At 34.7% G+C, this 23,516-nt stretch overlaps 1 protein-coding gene across 1 annotated transcript in view; it reads right to left on the reverse strand.

The window, feature by feature from the left end:
* Window positions 1–18,816, reverse strand: part of LOC106872185 (glycogen phosphorylase, brain form) — a 40,211-nt gene extending 21,395 nt beyond the window's left edge. The window contains exons 1-4 of the mRNA XM_089350280.1: window positions 18,447–18,816; window positions 4,144–4,245; window positions 1,335–1,517; window positions 1,099–1,230 (exon numbers count right to left, since the gene is read on the reverse strand). Coding sequence (XP_089206406.1) covers window positions 1,099–1,230; window positions 1,335–1,517; window positions 4,144–4,245; window positions 18,447–18,692 — 663 coding nt within the window. The 5' untranslated portion in view covers window positions 18,693–18,816. The remainder of the gene's footprint in view (window positions 1–1,098; window positions 1,231–1,334; window positions 1,518–4,143; window positions 4,246–18,446) is intronic.
* Between the last annotated feature and the right edge of the window lie 4,700 nt (window positions 18,817–23,516).

The raw sequence follows: 23,516 nt of genomic DNA on the forward strand, positions 1-23,516 counted from the left end.
CTAAAACCGTAACCCTAACCCTAATCCTAATTGTAACACCCTAGTGGAAATCGTTCGGGTGTTAATCTGAAAAATTACCCCCTTTGTGGTCCGAAAAACGGGTTTGGGGTGGGGTGACTGACAAATTGTTACATACGTTTTTGTTTCATAGTTGTGAAATATAAACAAAACTCTTTCGCTCCCAAAGTAGTATATGTGCGTATGTGTGAGAGTGAGAGGGGGGAGAAAGATGAACGATTTAAAATAAATATATTTGAATTGTTGTGTGAGAAAGTATATATAATCTTATTATAGAATATAGTGTCTTTCAAAAACATCTTATATTTGAAACTATATCTCATGTTTAAGAAAAAAAAATGCATTTTACTCTGTCTTCCTTAGCTACATTTTCTTTCGTAATACGCTGTCTCCCTCTTCCACTTGTTCGTTCCTTTTTTTTTTTTTTTTGTTAGACGCTGTCTTGGTGAGAGAAATTTTTTGTCCTTAGCCGCTTTGTCTCCCTCTTCCACTTTTTCATTTTCCTTTTTTTAGACGCTTGGCAACCACTGTTTCTCCCCTTGTCACAAACACACTATTTCTTTCTTTCTCTCTCTCTCTTTCTTTCTCCCTCTCTTTCTTTCTTTCTCTCTCTCTCTCTCTCCTTCACGCGCGTATGCACAGATTTGACTTCGCCATGTCAACAAACTTCAAAATCGGTAAAAGTTTATCGATTTTTACAGCTATACGCGGGTGCCTCTGTCAGAAAAAGTTGACAAAAACACAGATAGGGTCGTGAACAATATCCTCCTAAAATTGGAGCAACATGCGTGCTAATTTGTGGACGTGCATAACCCCCATTCACGTACACACACACACAAACATCTTCTGTTTTATAGATACTGATACTTAGGTTTTGGCCAGTATTGGCCCATATTATGAATACTGGTTATTAAATTTCTATTTTAGAGTAATCTAGGACAATATAATAACACAAATATTTGATATTACTGCTAAATAATAGCAAAAGAACTGGAAAATAACCAAGAATCAATCACTCTATCCATGTGTATGCACGTGTACAATGGATTCAAGTCAATCATAACCATCAATGATATTTACCTGAGTATCAACCCATTTGGTACCCTTTTCATTGTGTTCAACACGACCATAAAAGTTCACAGGAAGCATGTACTCTGGACGAGATTTTTCCCATGGATTTCCATAACGAAGCCAGTCATCAGGCTCTTCAATCTTTGGAATAATTAAGAAAAACCATTAGAAGGATAGAATCCAATATAAGAACCAAATGGTTAGAAAAAAAAAGTAAGAAATAGAATATAAATATTTTTTCCTACCTGCCAGCCATTGCTAATTTTTTGGGTGAAAATACCATAATCATAACGGATACCATATCCGTAAGCAGCAAGGCCAAGAGTAGCCATTGAGTCCAAAAAGCATGCAGCAAGACGACCAAGGCCACCGTTACCAAGACCAGCATCTTCTTCCACTTCTTCTAGTTCTTCAATATCAAGTCCAAGCTAGAAAAATAGAATTCAGCATTTAATTCTAAAGATTAAAACTAAATGAAAGAAAAAGAGCTAACATTGTGTTCGTATGTGTGTGCACGCGCATGTGTGCATAGAAGAGGTTGTGTGTGAACTTGTTACTGAAATACAGTAGATTGTAATTGTTAAAAGCGTAAATCAAATAGGTCTACAGGAAGGAGCAGTGGCCAATGACTTTACAGGATCTCTTGGGACCAGTGAGATCACTGGAAACTGACAATTGTAGAAAAGACATGCAGAGAATGAGTTACAGAGGGATGACAATTTTTGGGGAGGAAGGATTCAGTGAAGTGGTTAGTAGACACAATATGGGATGACAAAAGGAGTGACAAGTAAGCTGAGAGTGCCTGAGCAGTGTGGTATGATGGCAACCAGCTCCAAAGAGCAGAGGCCATTGTAGTAGAACAAACAAAGAAAAGACAGCACATCTGTGGGTCAAAGACTGACCATATCTGCGAGAGATTTTATGCTAATCTCTGGGTGTGGTCTAAGATATTTAACTGTACAGCAGCAGTATAATCACAAATGTGGAGGTAAAATTTCATCGTGAGTTTCACCTAAGCTTTGCAGAGGGTAAAGGGTTAGCAGTTATTGAGGACTGAAGTATTTTCTGATTCTGAAAAGAGGGGCCAGGCTTTGAGAGTTTACACTCTGTCCACTGAAGCTTTAAACCAATGTCAGCCACATTTATTCATGCAGAAATATATATTTCTTCAGCTAATAAAACTATCAAAATACATACTTCAGCTATTAAATCTATTAAAATATCTACTATTTAAACTATTGAAATATATACTTCAGCTATTCTACCTCATAAGATAGTTTATTTTAACTGTGAGTGGCAGCTGTGGTGAGTTTTGGTTGTAATTATTTCTTTTATGTTGGAAATACGTCTGGAAAAGGCATGAATTTCACAATTAAGCCTCCCTCACATCAATACTAACAGACACACTACAAAAGAAACTGCTAACTAGAATAAGTTCTGCTGAAACATTTTTACGCCCTATGACCAAAGACATTCTAGCCATGACCATCATCATCAACATCAGTCAATGCCTGCTTTCCATGAGTTGGATGGTCTGATAAGATCTGGCAAGCCACTATATAGGACTACATTGTATGTGGACTTCCTTTTTTAAGACAGTAGAGTGAAGTTTGAGAGAATTCAGCTGCTATTTCAAGTCGATTGAAAGATCACATAGAAGCTTCAATGTATTTCTAAGGTATATTTAATTGTAAGAGGTTAATTTTCCAATTATTATTATTATTACTATTATTATTATTAATAATAAGAGCACTCAGAGAGCACAGACCTCCACCAAGGCAACTCCAACGTCCTCTCAATGATTAGCCAGAGATGATTTTTAAAATGAGAATATCTGAAATAAACTTGACTGCTCTCACAAACAAGAATACTAAAAATGAACCCAACTGCTCTCAAAAATTAAGTAAAAAAAACAGGAAAAATAATCTAGAATTCTTGTCTGGTACTGGATTGACCCCAAAATCTAATCAGTTTGTGCCAGTCACAAGGCCAAACATCCCTGAAAGTTTCATCCAAATCCATCCAGTAGTTCTTGAGATATCTTGTCCACGGACAAACAAACAAACAAACATAACTGAAAACAATACCTCCACCTTTGCTAAGGCAGAGGTAATAATAATTTCACTTTTAGGCACAAGGCCTGAAATTTATGGGTAGGGTGCTAGCCAATTAAATCGGTTCATGTTCAACTGGTATTTATTTTATCAACTCCGAAAGGACAAACAACAAAGTCAACTTTGGCAGCATCTGAACTCTGAATGAAAAGACATGAAATGCCAGTAAGCATTTTGTCTGATGTGGATAATATTAATAAACTTGTAAGTTTTTGTTCACACTACTGTACAAATATCTCTTATTTGGATCATTTGATTAGTAATGGAAGGAAGAATAATTGACAAGGTGTATTTAAATATTTATTTAGTATGTATTAATAATTTTTTTATTGTTTATAACCTTGATTTTTTTTTTTATTGTTTATAACCTTGATTTTTTTTTTAATTTCAAAAATAAATCAGGTTTCATCTGAAGGAAGAATCTGAATTTATTTTTCTCTATTAGTTTTTTTCTTTTTTTTTTTTACTGACTGACTCTTTATTTTGTCTGTTTAAAAAAAATATAACAGCTGATCAGTTTTATCATGATATCAAAGATGATTCTGAAGAAACTGAGGTGATGGTCAAAGTTAATCATAAAGAGCATATAAGCTAAAGTTTTAGGTTTTGCCCTTTGTCTGAGAATCAGGACAGGAAAAAAGTGTTGTTACTTGGGCTGGAAGCAAGTAAATGAATTTAGAACCAAAATTCACAAGACTTATAAAATTAAAATTATTTTACTTTGCATTTGAAGTATTTTTAATATTCATAAAGAAGGCCTTTATGTTCTGAGCTGAAATCAAGACAAAGGTGATTCGACATACAACTTTTGTGTTAATGTGTTAATGCAAAAAATTATTATTTATACAAGAGATCATTCTTAATGTCAGATTCTTTTTAAAAATAAATTAGTTTTAAATGAACGATAAAAGTGAAAGAAAATAATTGGGAAAAATTTTACCTGGTACATGGCTTCATCGCAGGCATTCTGGATACCCAGGTTGACCATGGTGTTGACCAGAGTTCTCCCCATGTAGAATTCCAGAGAGATATAGTAGATTCTCTGTGAATAAAGAAATAAATAAACTTACAATAAAATTGACAGAAAATATTTGAAAAAACTTCATAGAAAATTGCTCAATCAAACAAGAGAAATTACAAATGCTTTAAAGGCTGGAGTTACATGTTCCAAGCTCTGATTTCTAGGGATCCATGTTCAACAAAGAAATTCAGAAAGCTACCAAGACTAAATCCAACATTTTAGATTCAAACTAAAAACATTTACTATAATAATACTCTTGTGTTTTTCTCTGTCACAACATATGAATGAGAAAGGAAGGGGTGATAGATGAATAAGGAAGGAAGGGGTGATGGCAAACTGGTAGTGGGAGCGTTTCAACTGTGTGAGTATGTGTGTCTGTATGTAAAAGGGAGGTAAGTGAATGTTTGTGTGTGTGTGTGTGTGTGTGCAATGGAAGTGAGATAGTGAACATTCAATGCCGAAAAGAAAAATCAAAGAGCGTTTCAACTTTGTGTGAGTATATGTGTGTATGTGTTTGTGTGTGTGTGTGTGTGTGTGTGTGTAGAAGGGTAGTATGTGAATGTGTGAACCAGCGTTCTTTCAGTAACAAATGATGATGTCACATTAAAAGACAACCGGTAGATAACACTGACAAGTGTATTAATTTGATTTACCATCCATATATATCTATATATATATATATATATATATATATATATATATATATAATACTACAATTAGCTGTCATTTTTGATGGCACAGGGCCAGCTAGTATCTATATATTCTATAACTGTAAACTGCTCATTAACAGGATAATATTCAAGAATTGATTAAGATTACCTTATTAATTAGCAGTTTATAGTTATATGATATGGAGCTATATTTTACATCTAAAATCAACTGGTATTTATTTTATCAACACAAAAGGATGAAAAGCAGTCTTGACCTCAGCAAAGTTTGTACTCAGAATATAAAGACAGATGAAACGCTGTTAAGCATTGTGTCTGGCATGCTAATGATTCTGCCAGCTTGCTGCTTTACATGTATATATATGAATGGCAGCCAGTTGGTGTTGCAGAATATCTATTTCATTATAATGAAAGTATATCGTGTGGGCAGTTAATTTTTACGTGGAACCAAGGAAGTTATATTTCCATAGTTTTTCAAATAGCTGACATGATGTGTTGGTCACAACTCTTGACAGAAGTTGTTACCATTTTTCTGTAAAAGGGTGGAATTTGAAAACAGAATGCAGAGTCAGAAGAGATACTGCAAGGCATCCCATCTGACCTTCTAGCAATTCCACTCATCCATTGTCCTGGAGTGGTATTTTTTTTCTTACTGACCCCAAAAAGAAAGAATGCTAAGTTGACCTTGGCAGGATTTGAACTCAGAGTACTGAAAATTGCAAAAAATATTGTGTGCTATTCTATCCAACATTGTAACAATTCTGTTAATTTTATGCCTTAAAGTACATCACGTAACCTAACCTATTTATTTGTGAGAAATATGTAAACCTATGAACAAGTATAGAATGCTTTACAAGATGGTGATATTTAAGATGCTAGACTACTCACAAATGTAGACATTCATGCTTCCACTTGTGCATTCTGCTTCAAGGTAAATTATATTATTTTTACCTTTCTCAGTTAAGATAGTTGTTATTTGTTGAGAAGGCCCAGTTAACCCTGCTCTGGGATGTAGCCAATTTAAGAACTGTTCAGTCAGCATTCTAGCTGCAGCCACACTGTCTATTTAGAGCATGCTGTTATAAGATTTCACACCGAGAATATGTGGTTCACAATTTTAAAATGGTAGAAATGTTTGTTAAGGGTGATTAAGTAGGTAAGTAAATTTACACCACAGTTCCTTTGTTGGCTCAAATATTGTCTGCTATGGTTGTCAGTGTAATGAAGACTGTTTTTCTATTCTTTTACTGGTTTCAGTTAATAGACAAATGCCATGCTGGGGCATTGCCTTCAAGACTTTTTAACCAACCGACTTCAGTACTTATTTCAATCTCAAACTTAATTTATCAAATTATAAATACCAAAATGTTTTTGAGATATTCAAGTTTTACACTGGTAAGCATACAAATACATGTATGATGAGCATCTGGATAGTTTTCATCTATCAAACATCTACCAAATTCATCTCACAGGGTATTGATTAACCCGAGTCTTTAGTAGAAGATATTTGCCTAAGATGTGATGTAATGGAGTGGAAACCAGAATCATTGGGAAGAAAAACTTCTTAGAAACATGCTCTTATATATACATATGTATAACCATAAAGTATGTGCTTGTCTAAGAAGCTAATGCTAACATGTAAAAATAAATATAAAATTTGGGGTCTGGAAGGTGTTTATATTGTTTTGTAAAGCCTATTTTTACCCAGCTAGCAAACATATAATTTTGTCTGGAATACTAAATTTTATTTTAATAAAATATTCAACTAAATTCCCATTATTGAAGTAAGAAAATAAAATATGTTAAAATATAATGAAGATGAATGGTCTTAGTAAGCTAAATAAATTAAATGTAGTAAAATTTAGATTTATTTCAGAAATATATTTGAAAACCATTTTAATTCTTGGAACACATCTTTGAAGATTATACATTACTCAAGTGAACTTGAGCCTGTTCATTATTTCAATCTGAGTGATGGAGTCACTTAGTCAACAGATATCATTGCTCCAGTGTTTATGGCACAGATTGGATGGGTCTGCAGTGATTTAAATCTTATATCATCTCAGGTCTTTCTTGAGAAAAAATAATTAAAAAAACCCACTGCCAAAGGAGCAGTTTTAATCCAGGAAGTACTATCCATTCACATTTTATGTCCATGCCAGTACACTTGTCTCTCCTGAACACATTGACTGATGACTTTAATGCCTGTCCACTCTCAACTCCACCTACTGTCATGTCAGGTACCTCCTACAGATCCTATTTGAATCATTTTTCTCCAGCTTCTACAAATCTTCCACATTTACTAATTGCTATACTCTTATAATGTGATGCCATCTGCCTTTAAGAAAAGCTGTTTGTTACCAACAGATAACACTCCTTGAGGCCTTACTCTCACTGCAACGAACATCAGCATTGATTAAGTCATCTAGGACAAGTTAACGAGGGAGTCACTACACATGGTTGATCACCCTACTAGAAATAGCAGCTATATGTCCCCCATCAAGTAAACAGATAACCATACTGGATAATATACACTAAGATAAACAATGCCTAAGAGAAAGACAGAATGGTTGCAGCTGCAGCTTTGAATGCTTTTGATTATAGGTCTATTCCATCAGTGCTGATCTGGACCAAAACAGGTTATCTGGGTAACAGAGACTTCTGAATGCATCTAGTGACCCACCTGAACGGTTTATATCAACTTTAGTGCCTCACGTTCTTAAAAAAAAAATTAAAAAGATAAAAATAAAAATTTTAAAAAGCTGAGTTAAAAAAGAAAAATCAGTCTCTCCCACTAAAATGGTGAACCCAAGGGAAAAAAAATAGAAAGAAAGAATGAAAAAGATAAGCCTTTCCCTCGAAAAAGAAAAAACTGAACTTAAGCAAAAGAAAAAAAAAAAACGTGTATTAAGACTGTAAAGAGCAAGATGTAAATTTTGATATCGTTAAGTTTGTGTACAACTATTGATTTTCAAATGATACAATCTCTTCCCTTACATCTATAACATCGTTGAGAACGGTTTCATCATCACAACGTTACATTTGTCTTCTAAAAGTACACCGAGATCAAGTCAACAGAAAGTGACATTTGAGTCAACTGACCTAAAAACATTATGACAAGGTGTTTTTGCAATCAAGAATTGTCTCCCTTGATTAGTGCAATAGTGAGCATTAACAGCAGTCAGTATAAACCAACTATGGAAGCTACGACTTACTGATAACAAATCTTACCACAAGCAAGCCTATAAATATAATCACCCAAAAGTGATATAGGTAGATAACAATGTTGACCAAACTGAAACGTTTTTGTCAAGTTGTTGCCATGATCTGACCACCGTCTTATCTCGACTACCCACCACATATCCACATGCTTATGCAATGCCATCCACTTTCCAGGCCCTATAGAACTTTGACTCAGCCGACTGGACAGGGTTATACAGACAGATGACCGACACCAATCTTTAGGCATAACTTTACATTCACCCACACATACAACCAAAACTTACAGCCGTAAGTAGTTAATTCGTCGCACAGAATATCGTTTACAATTTACGGTAAGTTTTAATACCCAATTGGAAAAAATCGTCTACCGCTATATACTGTTTGGCATATTTTACCCAGTTGCGTGATACCCGCAAGACCATCATTCGAACTAAGAGGGATGCTTCCGTACACTTCACAACCCTTAACTTCTACTGGCTTCCAAACCTTAACCGGTCCTTTCAGTCTTTTGCCAAAAAGTTCTCTATCAACTTTGCGACACGCTCCTTTTTTTCACCTCTCAACAATCGTGGTGTCTATAAGCAGTATCTCCCCAGAAAGAGTGTCCACACTTGGTGCCCTCTTTTCATTCAACTCCAGATTGCACACACTCAGTAAGTCTCCCTCAAAGCTATCCTTATTATTCCACTAAGTTCACACCATGCACTCAAACATACGAAGTGCAGAAACGCTTCTGGTCGCTTCCGACCAACTTCGCTACCGGCCAACATGAAAGCAAAGACACCTTCTTGCAATGTTCATTATAAATCTCTCTCTCTCTCTCTCTCTCTCTCTCTCACACTCATACACACACACACACACACACACACACTTCCCAAGTTGCAGCAGCGCCTTCTAGTTCCTTGTCTAAAAAGATTTTTACTAATTTCCTAGAATACTCTCGCTCACCATTTTCAAGATTCTAACGCTGTGGCATTTCTGTAGAGACATTCGTCAACTTCACTGTTTGTTTATTTTGCTTCTAATTCCATTTTGTACACATAAAAGTTAACCTCACCCTTCTTTGGGCCTCACCTGCTTCATCACCATATACACAGAATCGTTAAATTTGAAATCATTCTCTGGTCCAACATAGCGACCTATATTGGCGGTATTCGTTCCATCATCTTCAAACTGTATAGTCCAGACCTCGCTGTTTACTTATAATTCTAAATACACTCACGCAGATATTAGCCTTCACTCTGCCTTCTATGCACAAAGAAGTTTGCTAAAGCTAGTCATGCACTGCTAAAACAAACTTCACAAACATCTTACGAGGAGAACAAGACACCAAAGTTTATTTCAACAACAAGAGAATCGCTACACAACATCTTATTCTCTCTGCTAATAAATAACACGCACCCAAACCCCTCAAACGTTATAAATTCTAGACATCATATCTGATTATTTCTCATGGTAATCAATAAGTCTCCATATTTCAGATGCCACAACTACTTCCACACAAATATTTCAGACTACACCCAGAAGAAATTTCATTTGGCATTTGGCACAAATTCACCAACATACAATGGTTACTTATCGCCATTCTCTATCTCTTCTACTGCTACAGCATCTCATGTTTTTTGTTTCTTAATTGGCAAACTGTACACTAACCACACCAAATATACCTATCCTCTCGTATCTCATTTCCTTCAGAATCGAACTCCCTGATATTCTCCCCGTCTCCTCCTCACGTAATCGCAACAAAATTTCAAGCTTGACATCAACCACATCGATCAAAATAATCTTGGCGGAATCGCAAACGTCAAGCACTCTCCTTGCCTTTGTCTGACAAGGAAAAGCGAGTTTGATACTGGCAATGCACAAGGCCTACTTTGACAATTTACTATAGTCGTTGTTTTGCCCAGGTTAGCCCAGAGCAAACCGTCCGTGACAAATTCGTCACCTTTTAGGGAAATTTAGACTTCTTGCAGGTCGAATAATGTGTAGAAGCGCAAGTGAAACGATTTTACGATATATATATATATATATATATATATATATATATATATATATATATATATATATATATATATATATATATATATATATGCATACATACATATACACACACCTGCACAATTACTTTCCGCTTTAAAGAAGGTCAAGGTCATAGGAGCAAGGACGTGATAAGTAGTAGTAGCAGCAGACAGCTACATAAAGGTTGTTGGCGAGAGGATGGAATAGAAAGTACGTGACCAAGAGCCAGTAAATGATGGTTGTTGGTATGGAAATGAGATAGAAACAGCATAACCAAAATGATAAAGAGGAGAGAGAGAGTAATGGAAGAGAGCAAATGTGAGAGGATGCTAAAAGAGAGAACAACTGGGAGAACCAGAGTGGTAGGAGGGAGAGAGAGAGAGAGAGAGAGGGAGAGAGATGAAGAGAGTGTGCGATAGTCAGCTGGACGATCTCTCTCTCTCTCTCATACATATATTTATAAATTTTGACACACATGAAAGTATCTTACTTTTGTTTATTTTTAGAAATGTACTTTCCTTTTCACATTTTACTAAAATCATATTAATGTGGTATACCAGTTTTCTTTGCTTGGAACTGTATTACATTTTCCAACAAGCAGCTTCGTCTACTGTTTGGCTTTATGCAGATTGTTTCCCCTACATTCAGGGGAAAACGAGCCATTCTCTCGTTAACACTAAATAGAATCGATTATCAGTACTGAGGTGAAGTGGGTAGCAACTCAGTACTTGATTTTATCATCTTCGAAGGGATGAAATGCGAAGTCTACCTCGACAAGATTCGAACTCAAAAAAGTCAAAGACAGTGACAAAATATCATTTTATCCGCCGCTCTGCCGACTTTGCCAACCCACGAATCCTTAAAATGACATAATGCCAGTAATCTTGAGGGGGAGGGGGACAGTCGATTAAATCGATCTCACTACTTCACTGGTACTTTATTTTATCGAGGCCGAAGGGACAAAAGGCAAAGTTGACCTGCACGGGATTTGAACTCAGTACGTAAAGAACGGGGAAAAAAATTGCAGTAAGATATTTATATTTTTCTGACGCAGGAGCGATTCAGCCAGCTCGCAGCCTCCACGAATTTTTTTTATAAAAAGCAATAATAAACAAATAAACAGTATTCAACTAAACCATCTCAAAGAGAGAATTATATATATATATATATATATATATATATATATATATATATATATAGTATATCGGGACGGTCTTTTTTTTTGGGGGGGGGCCAAATAAACACGCACTACATATTCTTTCTTCATTGTTCTTATTACTATTCTTATTCTAACTCCTGTCCATTGTCCGGAAATCTTTCGTCACACATCTGTGACCTCCTCAACGACACTTTCCGTCTTTGTGTGTGCTCCTGCTGCTCTGCTTATTCCATTCTGTTGCTGGCTGAAGAGGTCACAGATGAGTGACGAAAGATTTCCAGACAATGGACATGAATTAGAATAAGAACAGTGATAAACGAGTGAAGAACGACTATATAGTGCGTGTGTTTATTTGGCAAAGGAAAAAAAAAAAAGAAAAGTAAAGAAAGAAGACCGGCTGCAGTTCAAATGACTGGAATATATATATATACTATTGTGTCTGGGGAGAGTCATTCTCGTTTGGTGTCTTATAATTTAACACTCACCGGTAAAATTTCCACTTCTTTCTTTTTTTTTTTTTTCTAAAATTTTCGTTGCGTCTTGCAACGAAAATTTTAGAAAAATATAAAAAAGAAATAAGTGGAAATTTTACCGGTGAGTGTGTTAAAAAAGAATGACTCTCCCCAGACACAACAGAATATGCTTCAACACACGAAATCACATAAAGAATCTAGCAAACCGAATCCAAAAACCAAATATATATATATATATATATATATATATATATGTTAAGTTTATTCACTAATAAAATCATTAGAATGTTGTTTTTTAGAAAAATAAAAACAGTAAATTTATATAAATATCTTGATTTCTAGCTTTTCTATGGGAAAATGTCTTTTTTTCAAATCTTTTCTATTGAGAATTATTTTCATAACCTCTAGCTTGTTTACAAGGAGTGTCAACGAAGAGCTAACAAGTTCAAGGACACAACAACAATGGGAAGGACTGTTTTGTTAACTCACGGCGAAGCAGAAAACAAAAACTAACACGTGTTTAGGACATCAAAGGAAGGATGTATTACAGAGTGTTTTCCAGTGGTTGGATTTAACGTCATGTAAATGATGAATTATGATTTATCTTTGAAGAAAAAAGTTGATAAAAAATAAAACGTAGAAAATTTGCGCTTTTTCCACTTATAAAATATATAATTGGCTTATATTTCTTACAATTAAAATTAAATTAAAACCGTCTATATATTCGTTAACCTCTTCGACAGAGCTCCCCTACAGGCGTAAGCTCTCTCACCACAAGGTAGTCCCGCGGTCCATCCTGCACATCACTAATTAGACGACGAGGCATTTGGCTACCTTAAGGGAGAGATGACGAGGCATTTGGCTGCCATATTTACGTTTATGTATTCGTTTTGTAAGATTCTTGATGTGAAATTGCGTGTTGAAACAGATATTGTTTTACTTCGGGATTGTCATATTTTGCCAATTAAACACATGCACTGTTTGGTCTTCACTTCAGCTTTATTATGTTAGTTTCTTTGTCGATCTTCTTTCGTCACACATCCTGTGACCTGTTCAACAACTCTACCCTACGTGTCTCCTCTAGTTCTGCAGAACAAGAGGTGACACGTGGCATAAAAAGTCGTTGAAAAGGTCACAGTATGTGTAACGAAAGAGCAAAATACGACCATCCCCAAGTATAACAATAAGTCTATAATTAATCTAGTTGCAAGGAGAGGAGGAAAACTGATTCCACTCTATACATCCCGAAGGAGGTAGTGTCATCTAGAAGAACCACTCGAAATATTTGAGCAATTATTTTGTAGGATTGGAAAACATTGAACTTGTTGCAGATAAGCGCGCGCGCACACACAATTGTGTTGCTCAGCATTTTATTTGTGGAAGGATTTCTTACACTTGGCATTAGCACACAATAACAAATTTGGAAACCGAATGATATATTTTTATTCACTGACCCCAGAGGGATGAGAAGCAAAGATGAAATCGGCAAGAATTGAACGCTTGAGAGAAGACCGGCATTAAACTATTTCGAGTGTTTCTCTATCTCATCTGCCATGTCATATTTATAGAGAAACTTGAACTCAGAACAACACTATTTATGCCTTCTCGACGTACTAGAAATAGCAGCCTAATCGCCTTTGAACCAAACTCCTATCTCTAAAAAAAGATACACACACTACTGTCTTTAAAAAAAAACATATCTTGACACCACTCCTCCCGCCAAAAAAAGTTGGGATGGTCATGGTTAAGAATGCCTTCGATTATAGATATACCTCTAATCAGTGTTGAATTGGCGCAACCAAAACATGAAAATGGGTAAATTGAAAGCGTTTCTGTGGGGTGATGCCACAACAGAATCGATAGCGATCAGAGTAGATACCTTGCATAAAAGAAAAACCAAAAAACTGAACATTTTCAAACATGCCAATTATTGATACACTAATGATTAAGAGAGATCCATAAGAAATTGTCGCTGTCCAATTTTGTAAAATAGAAATTTGGACAAGTAAACAAATGGTTTACAATCGTTTAAAAATACTCGTTCGTATGAAATATTTCCTCGTACTTCCTCGTGTATCAGTAACACCCCTGATTTAGTGTTAAATCTTGGTACAAAAAATTTTTTTCTTGATAGTTTTAGCATTGCCTCGCGTATAAGTCGCACCTCAGATTTCAAGTATAAATCAAGTATAAATAGTGTTATTTATATACGAGTAAATACGGTATATGTATTAAAGAAAACTTGATTCTGTTTATTACATATGCAGAATAAGCTATTATTGTCTGTCACATTATTAGCTGAAAGAAATTATCTCGGCTCATGACATTCGTTTTTTTTTTTCTATTTGGATTAGATTAGATAATGAATCGTGTTGGTTTATTCGAGCTAGTAGCTTTAATAGTATTATTTATTTGCGGAAGAAAACAAGTGTAGCAAGATCATATGAAAGGAAGATAAGTGTCACTCAGGTACTGCTCACCTATTTGGGGCAGTGCATGTGAGCTATATGAAAGAAAGAAATACGTCTCTTCTGCTAACAAGCACACGTCTAAAGGAGCTTGCTCAAATGACAAGCAACTAAAATAAATAAATAAATAAATAAATAAAAAACGGACTGTCATGGCTTGAATACCTTTGATCATTTAATCAGGTCAATAAGGATTGACCTGAAGCCTAACAAATATTCCCCACCCTGAAAATGAGAGTGGAAATTCGAACACCTATTTTCAATATTTATGTTGCCGTGAACGGTAGCGATTTGGAAATTCCTGTCCAGTTGTTGTCACAGACTGAATTTATACAAGTAATAGGTGGATAAATGATCGCTTAAAAATACATATTAATTCTAATGAAAAATTTCTAGCTCGAAGTCTAAATATGAAACTAGAATCTTCCATAATAAGCCAAATCAATTAAAATCTTGTTTATCATATTTGAATAATCAGGTAATAATGTCACTTATTCTATTTGAAGCTGTCTTGACACTGAAATCAAAAAACTCACTCAACAGTTGGTTTACTGGAACTGGCGGCTTTGAAGTGGCTAGCTCCAGTAAACCAACTGAAGTGGCTTAGAGATAACAAGTGTAGAATACAAACATTAGCAGACAATGACGAAGTTTTGTTATAATCGCTTTGAAAGGGAGAGAGGTGTCGGGTACTATTCGCGTATTTGGGGCAGTGCATCTGCATCGTAAAAACACTGAAATATGTTTGTATGTACGTACGTATACAACATACACATACCTAGACAGCCACATATACATACGGCGTGTGTGTGAAAGAAAGAGAAAATGTAATATTAGGTATACATATATAAGTCGATCGGCTAAACTTCCAAAAGTCAATCGACTCTACAAATAATAGCCAAACCTTCAATTCGTAACCAAATATCTTTAAAAATGAATTTTACGTGAGCTAGAACTAAATTATCTAAAATTAAGCTGGAATAGTCATGGTTAGAATACTTCTGATCATAGAATTACTCGATCGAGGCCAAACCTGGGTTGATAACAACGTTCACTCACCAACACAGCGATCGCTAGCGCTGCCTTATCTACCGATTCTGTCTACAACGAGCTGCTTCTCTTCAACCCACTCACGTCAGTCAGCTTGTCATCTCGGTCGTTTTCCAACTCTAGAGACATCATATTGAATATATTACTAGTCCTGCCATACATGTAACGCATTCTGCTGGAAATCTATATTTGATCATGCATCATATCCTAACAATCAAGTTCCACGAAACCTAAATTCATCGAGAGACATTATATTGACATTACAATACTACCTTTTCCCCCGCCCCGCCCATTCCGTGAACTATCGGTCCTTTGCAAGATAAATATGAAAAGAAAAAAAACATTGACATTTGTTTAAAAGGGTGTCATCAAAGACCAGTAAAGTCGTTGCATAGGTATAATTAGATGGATTGTGAAGATGTTTTTTCCTATCTTTTTGGTTGATAATTAATATAGTGGAAAGTTACAAGCAAAACATATTTGAAGTCAAACTTGTCAACATTTCAGATCATTGATTATGGCCCCTTATGCGATAGAATAAAAATGGTCAGCAAAATATATTTAATCCATAAATATGACAATAAAATTTTACTAATAAATTTTACATTTTCATAACATAAATATTCTGAATATTTTTTAAAGTAAGTAAAACACCTAAAAAAAAAACCGGTGTCACCTCAAAACGGTGGACTTAAAATATTCTAGTATTTGCAAGTTTTAGTATAAAATCTTTAGCAATAAATTTCGACAAATATCCGAAAATAAAACGGTAATTCGGTTGCTAAAAATAAATAAACGATGAGAACATTAAACAACTGAAGAATTTTGTATCCAATCAATATGCTAATAGGAATCTCAATGCGGATGCATTCGAGTTACCAATCTGTAATTCCTTGGATGCATAAAAAGTGATTCAACTGTAAAATTACATTAAAGAATGAGTTTAAAAAGGAGTAATAAGGAAATAAATAAAAAATAATAATCGAAAGAGGGGAAGCAATTTTTATTTGCTTGAAGGGAACGTAGAAATTCCTGGTAGTGTGTGTGTGTGTGTGTGTGTTATTCGATCGGCCGATAGCTTCGTGCGCTTGCACTTGTCGCTTGATAAGTGTTAATACACGAAACTCATGGCTCTTGAGTCACTTTATAACTTCTGCGATTAAATAATGCATACGCATATATATATATATAGGCATAAAATGAATATTTTTAAATGAAATTTTCTATGCATATAGTATTTACTATGTAGAATCCGAATATACAAAAATTTCCGGTGAAAGTGTTTTGGAATGGGGGTGGATTAATCCCAACAAAATAACATAACCACCTTTAAAGTGAAAAAATCAAAACCGACGTATACGACAGGTATGTAAAATATATTTGTGTACTTTTTGTGTTTATTCTTAATCTTCGTGTTTTTGCAAGATTGAAAAAAGTTTCGGAAAGCTAACATTTTAAAATTCTTCGGGAAGCGACACTGTGATAGTTTCTATATTTAACCGTGCGTGTATATTCCTATTTTTGCTCCTGTTCTCTTCTACTTCTCTACTAGAAACGTTTACTTTGGAATTTACTTCTATTGAGAAAAAAAAAAATCGTGTGCATGTTATTTTTAACGAAAGTTTCCTTATGACGGCTTCTCTTCACTGTCTAGAAATCTACGGATGCACATACGCACATAATAGAGAAAAATGAAGCAAATATGGACGACTTGCTCCGAAACACCACCGAGTGGGGAACGCTTCTCAAAAATAACCTGCAGTTGTTTCCTTCAAAATTCCTACATGCTCGAAATGTACATACATCAAGGTATATTTGTAGAAAATTTCACGAAAAAATATTAATTTTCCTGGAAGTTAAGAAGAATTTAAGTGGACTCTGTTGGAATTTCCGAAAATTGTCCCCCACCCCCATTCCAAAACACTTTCACCGGAAATTTTTGTATATTCGGATTCTACATAGTAAATACTATATGCATAGAAAATTTCATTAAAAAATATTCATTTTTCTGAAAGTTATGACCTCCCAAAGTCTGGGGGGGGGGGGTAAAACCCTGTAGTTATGCCGTTATGCCTATATATATATATAACGTTGACCACTAACGTGGACATATATATATATATATATACTTTTTAGTTGTATTTTCTTGAATGTGTATGTGTGTATATATATATATGTATATATATATATATATATATAAACACGGCTGCAGTTTGTACAAGAGAAATAGTAATAACAATATTAGTCGTATTAAATCATCGAAGGCTGCTAGTTAGAGATAAGCAACAACAAATTCTCTCTCCGTCAGCTAGAAAAACCAGAAAAAACCAGCCATGTAATATATTTATTATTATAGCTCCTGTAGCTATTCCATACCTGTCATCGTTTTATTGTGGAAACAACAAAATACGAATTCGTTACTTTAAAATTTATAACAACTAATTTATGCACCAATTTAAAGGACAGTTCAGTTTTTTGTTTAATACCCAAATTGCTTAATGAATGGGATTTAATTTATATCATGCAACGAATATTATTTATTTTCCAATGGAAATATTCAGCAACAATGTAAAAATCTGAAATAGCGTTCCTCAAATCTAAATGTCTTTTACTTTTATTTTCAAAAACATTATTTATTTAAGTCTATTCGTTGCAAATCTTTATATAAAAAGGATTGCACAGAACGGATATTATGTTATATGTATTGAAATGAAAGCTTGAATATAAAAGCAATAAATAAGATGGGTTTAAATGCAACAAGTTAAGTTACTACTGGGTTAATCTATTCAATATGACAACCATAACAACAATGGAATTTTAGTTTGAAATTCTTTACTTCAATTAGTTTATATATATACATATATAGATTCAGCTGTCCAGTGTTATAGGAACTAAGGGAACGTTTCACAGCTAGATGCACTCCTCGGGTTTATAGCAAACAGGTATCTGCTTCGGGAAGACATTTTTCAGTATCAATAAATATACATATACCATACTATATACCATATATATGCATATATGAGCATATATATATTTGCATGTATGTATGCTCCTATGTTCATATTATACACACACACATACGTAATATATATATACATAGATATGTATGTGTGCATGTATCTATATGTTAATATATTTCAAGATTATCAAAATTAAAACGTACCTTGGGATCTTTTTCATAATAATATTGTTGGGTTCTAATCCAGTGGCCAACCAAGTGGTCTTTAATTGTGTGTGCCAGGGCAAAGAAATAATCTCTCTGTGTCGCCACATTTCTGTCCTTCACCAGAGTGAAATGCAAATGTCTGTTAAAACTCTTCTTTATGCCAGAAATATTACCAACTTGCGCTATACCACGAATTGTAATTTGCTTGCGAAGCTCGGTTTCCGTCGGTGGTACGCACGACATGGTTGTAAAGTTGGCGATTGGAGTTAGTGAGAGAAGGAGTTTTAAACGAAGCTGCCGAAAAAAAACTAAATTAAAGGAGAGTTGTCCCTGACAGCCAGTGCGTCCTTCAACTACGATTCTCAAGGACGTAACCTCTCGTGCAAGAAAGCAGCCGGATGGTTGATGTTGTTGCAGTTGTTGGTGATGGTGCTGGTGATGGTTGTTGTTGATATTGAAGCTGCTGCTGCTCTAATGACGGTATTTCTAGCAACATACGTAATCATACACGACATACAAGGTGATGTTAGCAAAGAATCGTATATTGTTCGCTGCTCTCTTCTCTCCCTATCTCTCTCTCTCTCTCTAATATATATGCGTATATATATAATATATATATATGTGTCCCTTTTCTCCTCAATCTCTCTTCTATCTCTGTTTCCCTTCTCTTTTTCTCTCTCCCTTCTCTCACTCCATTCTTCCCTCTTTCTTCTTCATCTCTTTTCTCTCTCTCTCTCTCTCTCTCTCTCTCTCTCCTCTCCTCTCCTCTCCTCCCCTCTCCCTCGCACTGAGAGAAATTCATTTTTGTTTATTCCTCAGATAATTTGTTTCAACCGTTTTTATTAGAATTTATTATCGAGCAAAATATGCATCCAGATAATGCATTGAATTTGAAAGCAAAGCTTTCTATGTGTATGTGTGTATATACATGTGTACTCACGTGTGTATATTTATGTATACATACATACACACACACAGACAGACAATCATTTACGCATGTACGTATATATGTATGTATGCATGTATGTATGTACAAACAGAAATTGACACATTCTCCATTCTAGTTTTCTTTTGATTTTATTTGTCATTTGTTATTTGTAACGTTTACAACAATGAGCTTAACGTTTTACTAATCTCCAAAATCACTTTGTGTGGGTGTGTGGGTGCGCGCGTGTGTTTGTGTGTATGCATGTGTCTGATTTCTCAGTAGATTGGAAGGTTTATCTATCTATCTATCTATCTATCTATCTATCTATCTATCTATCTATCCTTTCTCAACTCTAGTCATCAACAGTATTAGAAGTTTATAGGTAATTATACAGCTTAAACTGCTTAATAATACTGTTTGCTGATGATTATACTAATTCCTATTAAATTAATACGAACTTGAGTAAAAATTTATAATATATCTATAATTTTATATATGTATTCATTTGTCTAGAAATTTTTGCAACAACAGTAAAAATATGTGATTTCACGTATGTCAGCTGTGTTGGTCTCTGCAGGAACCTTTATAATGATTGAATTAATAATTTAGCTGTGTGGGAAGAGATTATGTCACCATCATCGTCGCCTCTGTTATTATCATCATCACTGACATCATCATTCGTAACAATATATTTAACGAACTAATGAGGGAGACCATATGCAGTCACTCAACCAGCGAGAAATAGCAATCAAATCTCCACCGCATCTCACACCGTGGAAGAGCATAATGGATAATATTACAATTCTGATTACGCTATTTAGAAAACAACAATGATGGACAAGCCCGGGGCTTAATAATATAATCTAACGTCACATACCCCTCTAATATATGTTGAGATGTTCACTAAATTTCTCTTAAATGTCATCTGTGTGGAAAATAAATAAAATTTAGAAAAAGAGAAATAAAAAACAATAGCTAAGTTACTGTTAACAATTTTCCTTCTTTTTTTCATGCTGATGGTCTCTGAGAGTAATTCGTTCTCTGTTCTACGCCTACAGGAATATGTACTTGTACATTATATTTAGCGATTCTGACATCTCTATTTCTATAAGTAAGGTTATATGTATGTGTCGTTGATGTAGTCTAATAATACCAAAACGTGCTTGGAGTTGTCTCCCATGCAAGCCGATAATATATATTAATCGATCGCCACATGTTTTCTAGTTATCCTTCTGATGCTACATACATTAAGTATGTTAACACCTACTTAACAAATAGATATTGAGTTTGCACTACCATATTTAATACAAGGAACAAAGTAGTAGTAGTAGTAGTAGTAGTAGTAGTAGTAGTAGTAGTAGCAGCAGCAATAATAGCAATGCTTATTCAGGAAAAAGAAAATGGCTTAATAAGTAATATTTTAATTTGACCTTGGCAAGTAAGAGTGACAACTTTGGACATAATCTTTTATCTTTTATCTTTTATTTGGTTTAGTCATAGGACTGCGACCATGCTGTGATACTGAGAAAAATAATCCAAGTCACAAAAATTCATTATCATAAAAATAGCAGTCAAGTTAGTGCCATTATGGAGAGTGGGGTAAAAATCTGATTTATAAGGATTATGTGGTGTGGAGAAGAAATCATTAATTCAATGACTAATATTATTTTAATATATTGACATGTATTGGAGGTATGCAGGTGTTGGAGGCATATGTTAGAAGTATGTGTTTGAGGAATGTGTTAGAGGTATGTGTTGGAGGTATGTGCTGGAAACATGCTTTGGAGACATCAGAGACATGCTGGAAGCAAGTGTTAAATATATGCGCTTGAGTTGTGTACTAGAGACATATATTTGAAGCATGTGTTGGAAGTATCATAGGCATGTGTAAGAGACAAGTGTTGGAGGTGTATGGTGGAGATATGAGTTGGAAACATGTGTCACAAACATGCATTGAATACACAAGTTTAAGTCATTGGCTGGAGGTATGTGTTGGAGACATGTAATAGAGGTACACATTGGAAACACATCAGAGCATGCTTTGGAAGCATGTGTTAAAGGCAAGTGCTGGAGATGTGTGTTGGATTCATGCAATGAAGGCATGTGTTATAGACATGAGGTGGAGGTATGTGCTAGAGCGATGTTTAGAGAAGTGTTGGAATCATACACTGGGGGCATGAATTGGGGAGCAGAAAGAAAAAGTTAGCTGACATGGAGAACTGGAAGTTATCTGAATATTGGAAAAAAAGTTACCTGTATTGTGATGGTTTACACCAGGTATCAAAATGCTGCATAGCTGCTGCTCGGTGCTGTGAGAACATAAGTAACAGCAAATAAATCTTAAGAACGAACAAGTCTCCATATTTTATATCATTATAATTATTGCTAGATTATATTGCCATCCAGAGAAGTGAGCAAAGTTGTGAAGGAAAGAACCTTGTTTTGTTTATTACCCTTCAAATTTTAAGAAGGTCTTGCTAGTTTTTATAGTCTCAGATATCCTGATCATTACCTCCGCCAAGGAAAGAGGTTATGTTTTCATTGACGTTGGTTTGTCCATCTGTGTGCAAAATAACTCAAAAAGTTGTGAACTGTATTCGATGAAACTTGCAGGAAAAGTTGATAATGACACAAGGAACAGATGATGAAATTTTGGTAGAGATCTGGGAATTTTTATGAATTCTTGAAGGATTTTTCATTTGTTATATTTACTTTACATGAAGTGTTACGGTCTTTGATTATCTCCCTTGAAAACACGTTCATCGTTTCCACGTAACCTATGGTGGCATTACTGTTTCTAAAGTTTATTTTTGTTTCTCTATTAGTAATTTTACTCGCGTATCTATCTTAAAATGAGCTGCTTGGCATAGGTTTGCGGAGGATGACATGACAAGCCTTGACTATTGGGATGATTCCTGTTTTTAAAGGGTTTTTTTCTTTTAAATCATATGGCTGTGTTATTTCTTTTTTACCCCTGCCAAGGAGCTTATGTTTTTGCCGGCGTTGGTTTGGGAAATTGGGCGATTTCTAGCATGCATGTATATGGGTGGAAATGAGCTGCTTGGCAGAGTTCTACACTCTCCAAGTGCTTTTCTAGTTTCTAATGTATGAATTAAGAAGTTGTGTCCTCTCCCTGAGAACCCAAGTTCCACTATACCTTTGCATCAGGTGTGCTGATATATATCCTGTTTCTCCAATAATAAATAGGTGTGAAACTGAAAATGTATCTTGGGTACTAGATTTGCAAACTCCTTATAAATGTTCCTTAGATGTCCTCTTTCTCTGTATTTTTCTAACAACAAGGTATCCAGAAGGCAGATGATTTCCACATTAGAGAATATTTTGTTTTTGTGGTCCCACACAACAATATCTGGCTGGTTGTGTTTTAACTGTATGTATGTACGTTTGTATGAATGAATGAATTAATTAATTAATAAATGAATGTATATATGTTCCCTTCTGTTTTTAATCCTTTAATTTCTTCCTCTGAGGAAGGAGCTGATTTGTAACAAACATATAAAGTGCCATCGTTAGAATGTAGATAAAAAATGTCACATTTTGAACTTGAGAAAGCCTTGCATATTTTTCCTTTTCCACTTACAGATTGTATTTGTAATGTATACACATATGTATATATATATGTGTGTGTGTGTATATATATATATATATATATATATATATATATATATATATATATATATATGTATATGTATGTATGTATATATATGTATGTATGTAATGCTTTGTACTATATTTATTCACAAGATGATTAACACTTTCCTTTACTCTGTCATCTCTCTAAAACAAAAACAAAAGAATATTTTATTTTATTGTTTGTACTTTAATAAGCCATGATAGATATTTCTATTTCCTTCTTCAATATGCCATCTTTCAGCCAAATCTACCATTCTTCATTTGCTCTGTTTCCTGCTTCCCAATCTCTTCTGCAGCATATTTTGGTTTCCACTTCTTCTCTGTTCTCTCTATTTTCTATCATTAATCTTTCTGGCTTCATATACAAATACCAATACCCTATAATTATGTATTTTCTATCATTTCAGACAGGTTTCCGTCTACTAATGTACAAGGTACACATCTGTGTTATCAGAGGTGTATAGCATTACTGTTTATAGCTAGAA

This window comes from Octopus bimaculoides, chromosome 4, assembly GCF_046866305.1.
Source record: "Octopus bimaculoides isolate indiv1 chromosome 4, ASM4686630v1, whole genome shotgun sequence".
Lineage (NCBI taxonomy): Eukaryota > Metazoa > Mollusca > Cephalopoda > Octopoda > Octopodidae > Octopus > Octopus bimaculoides.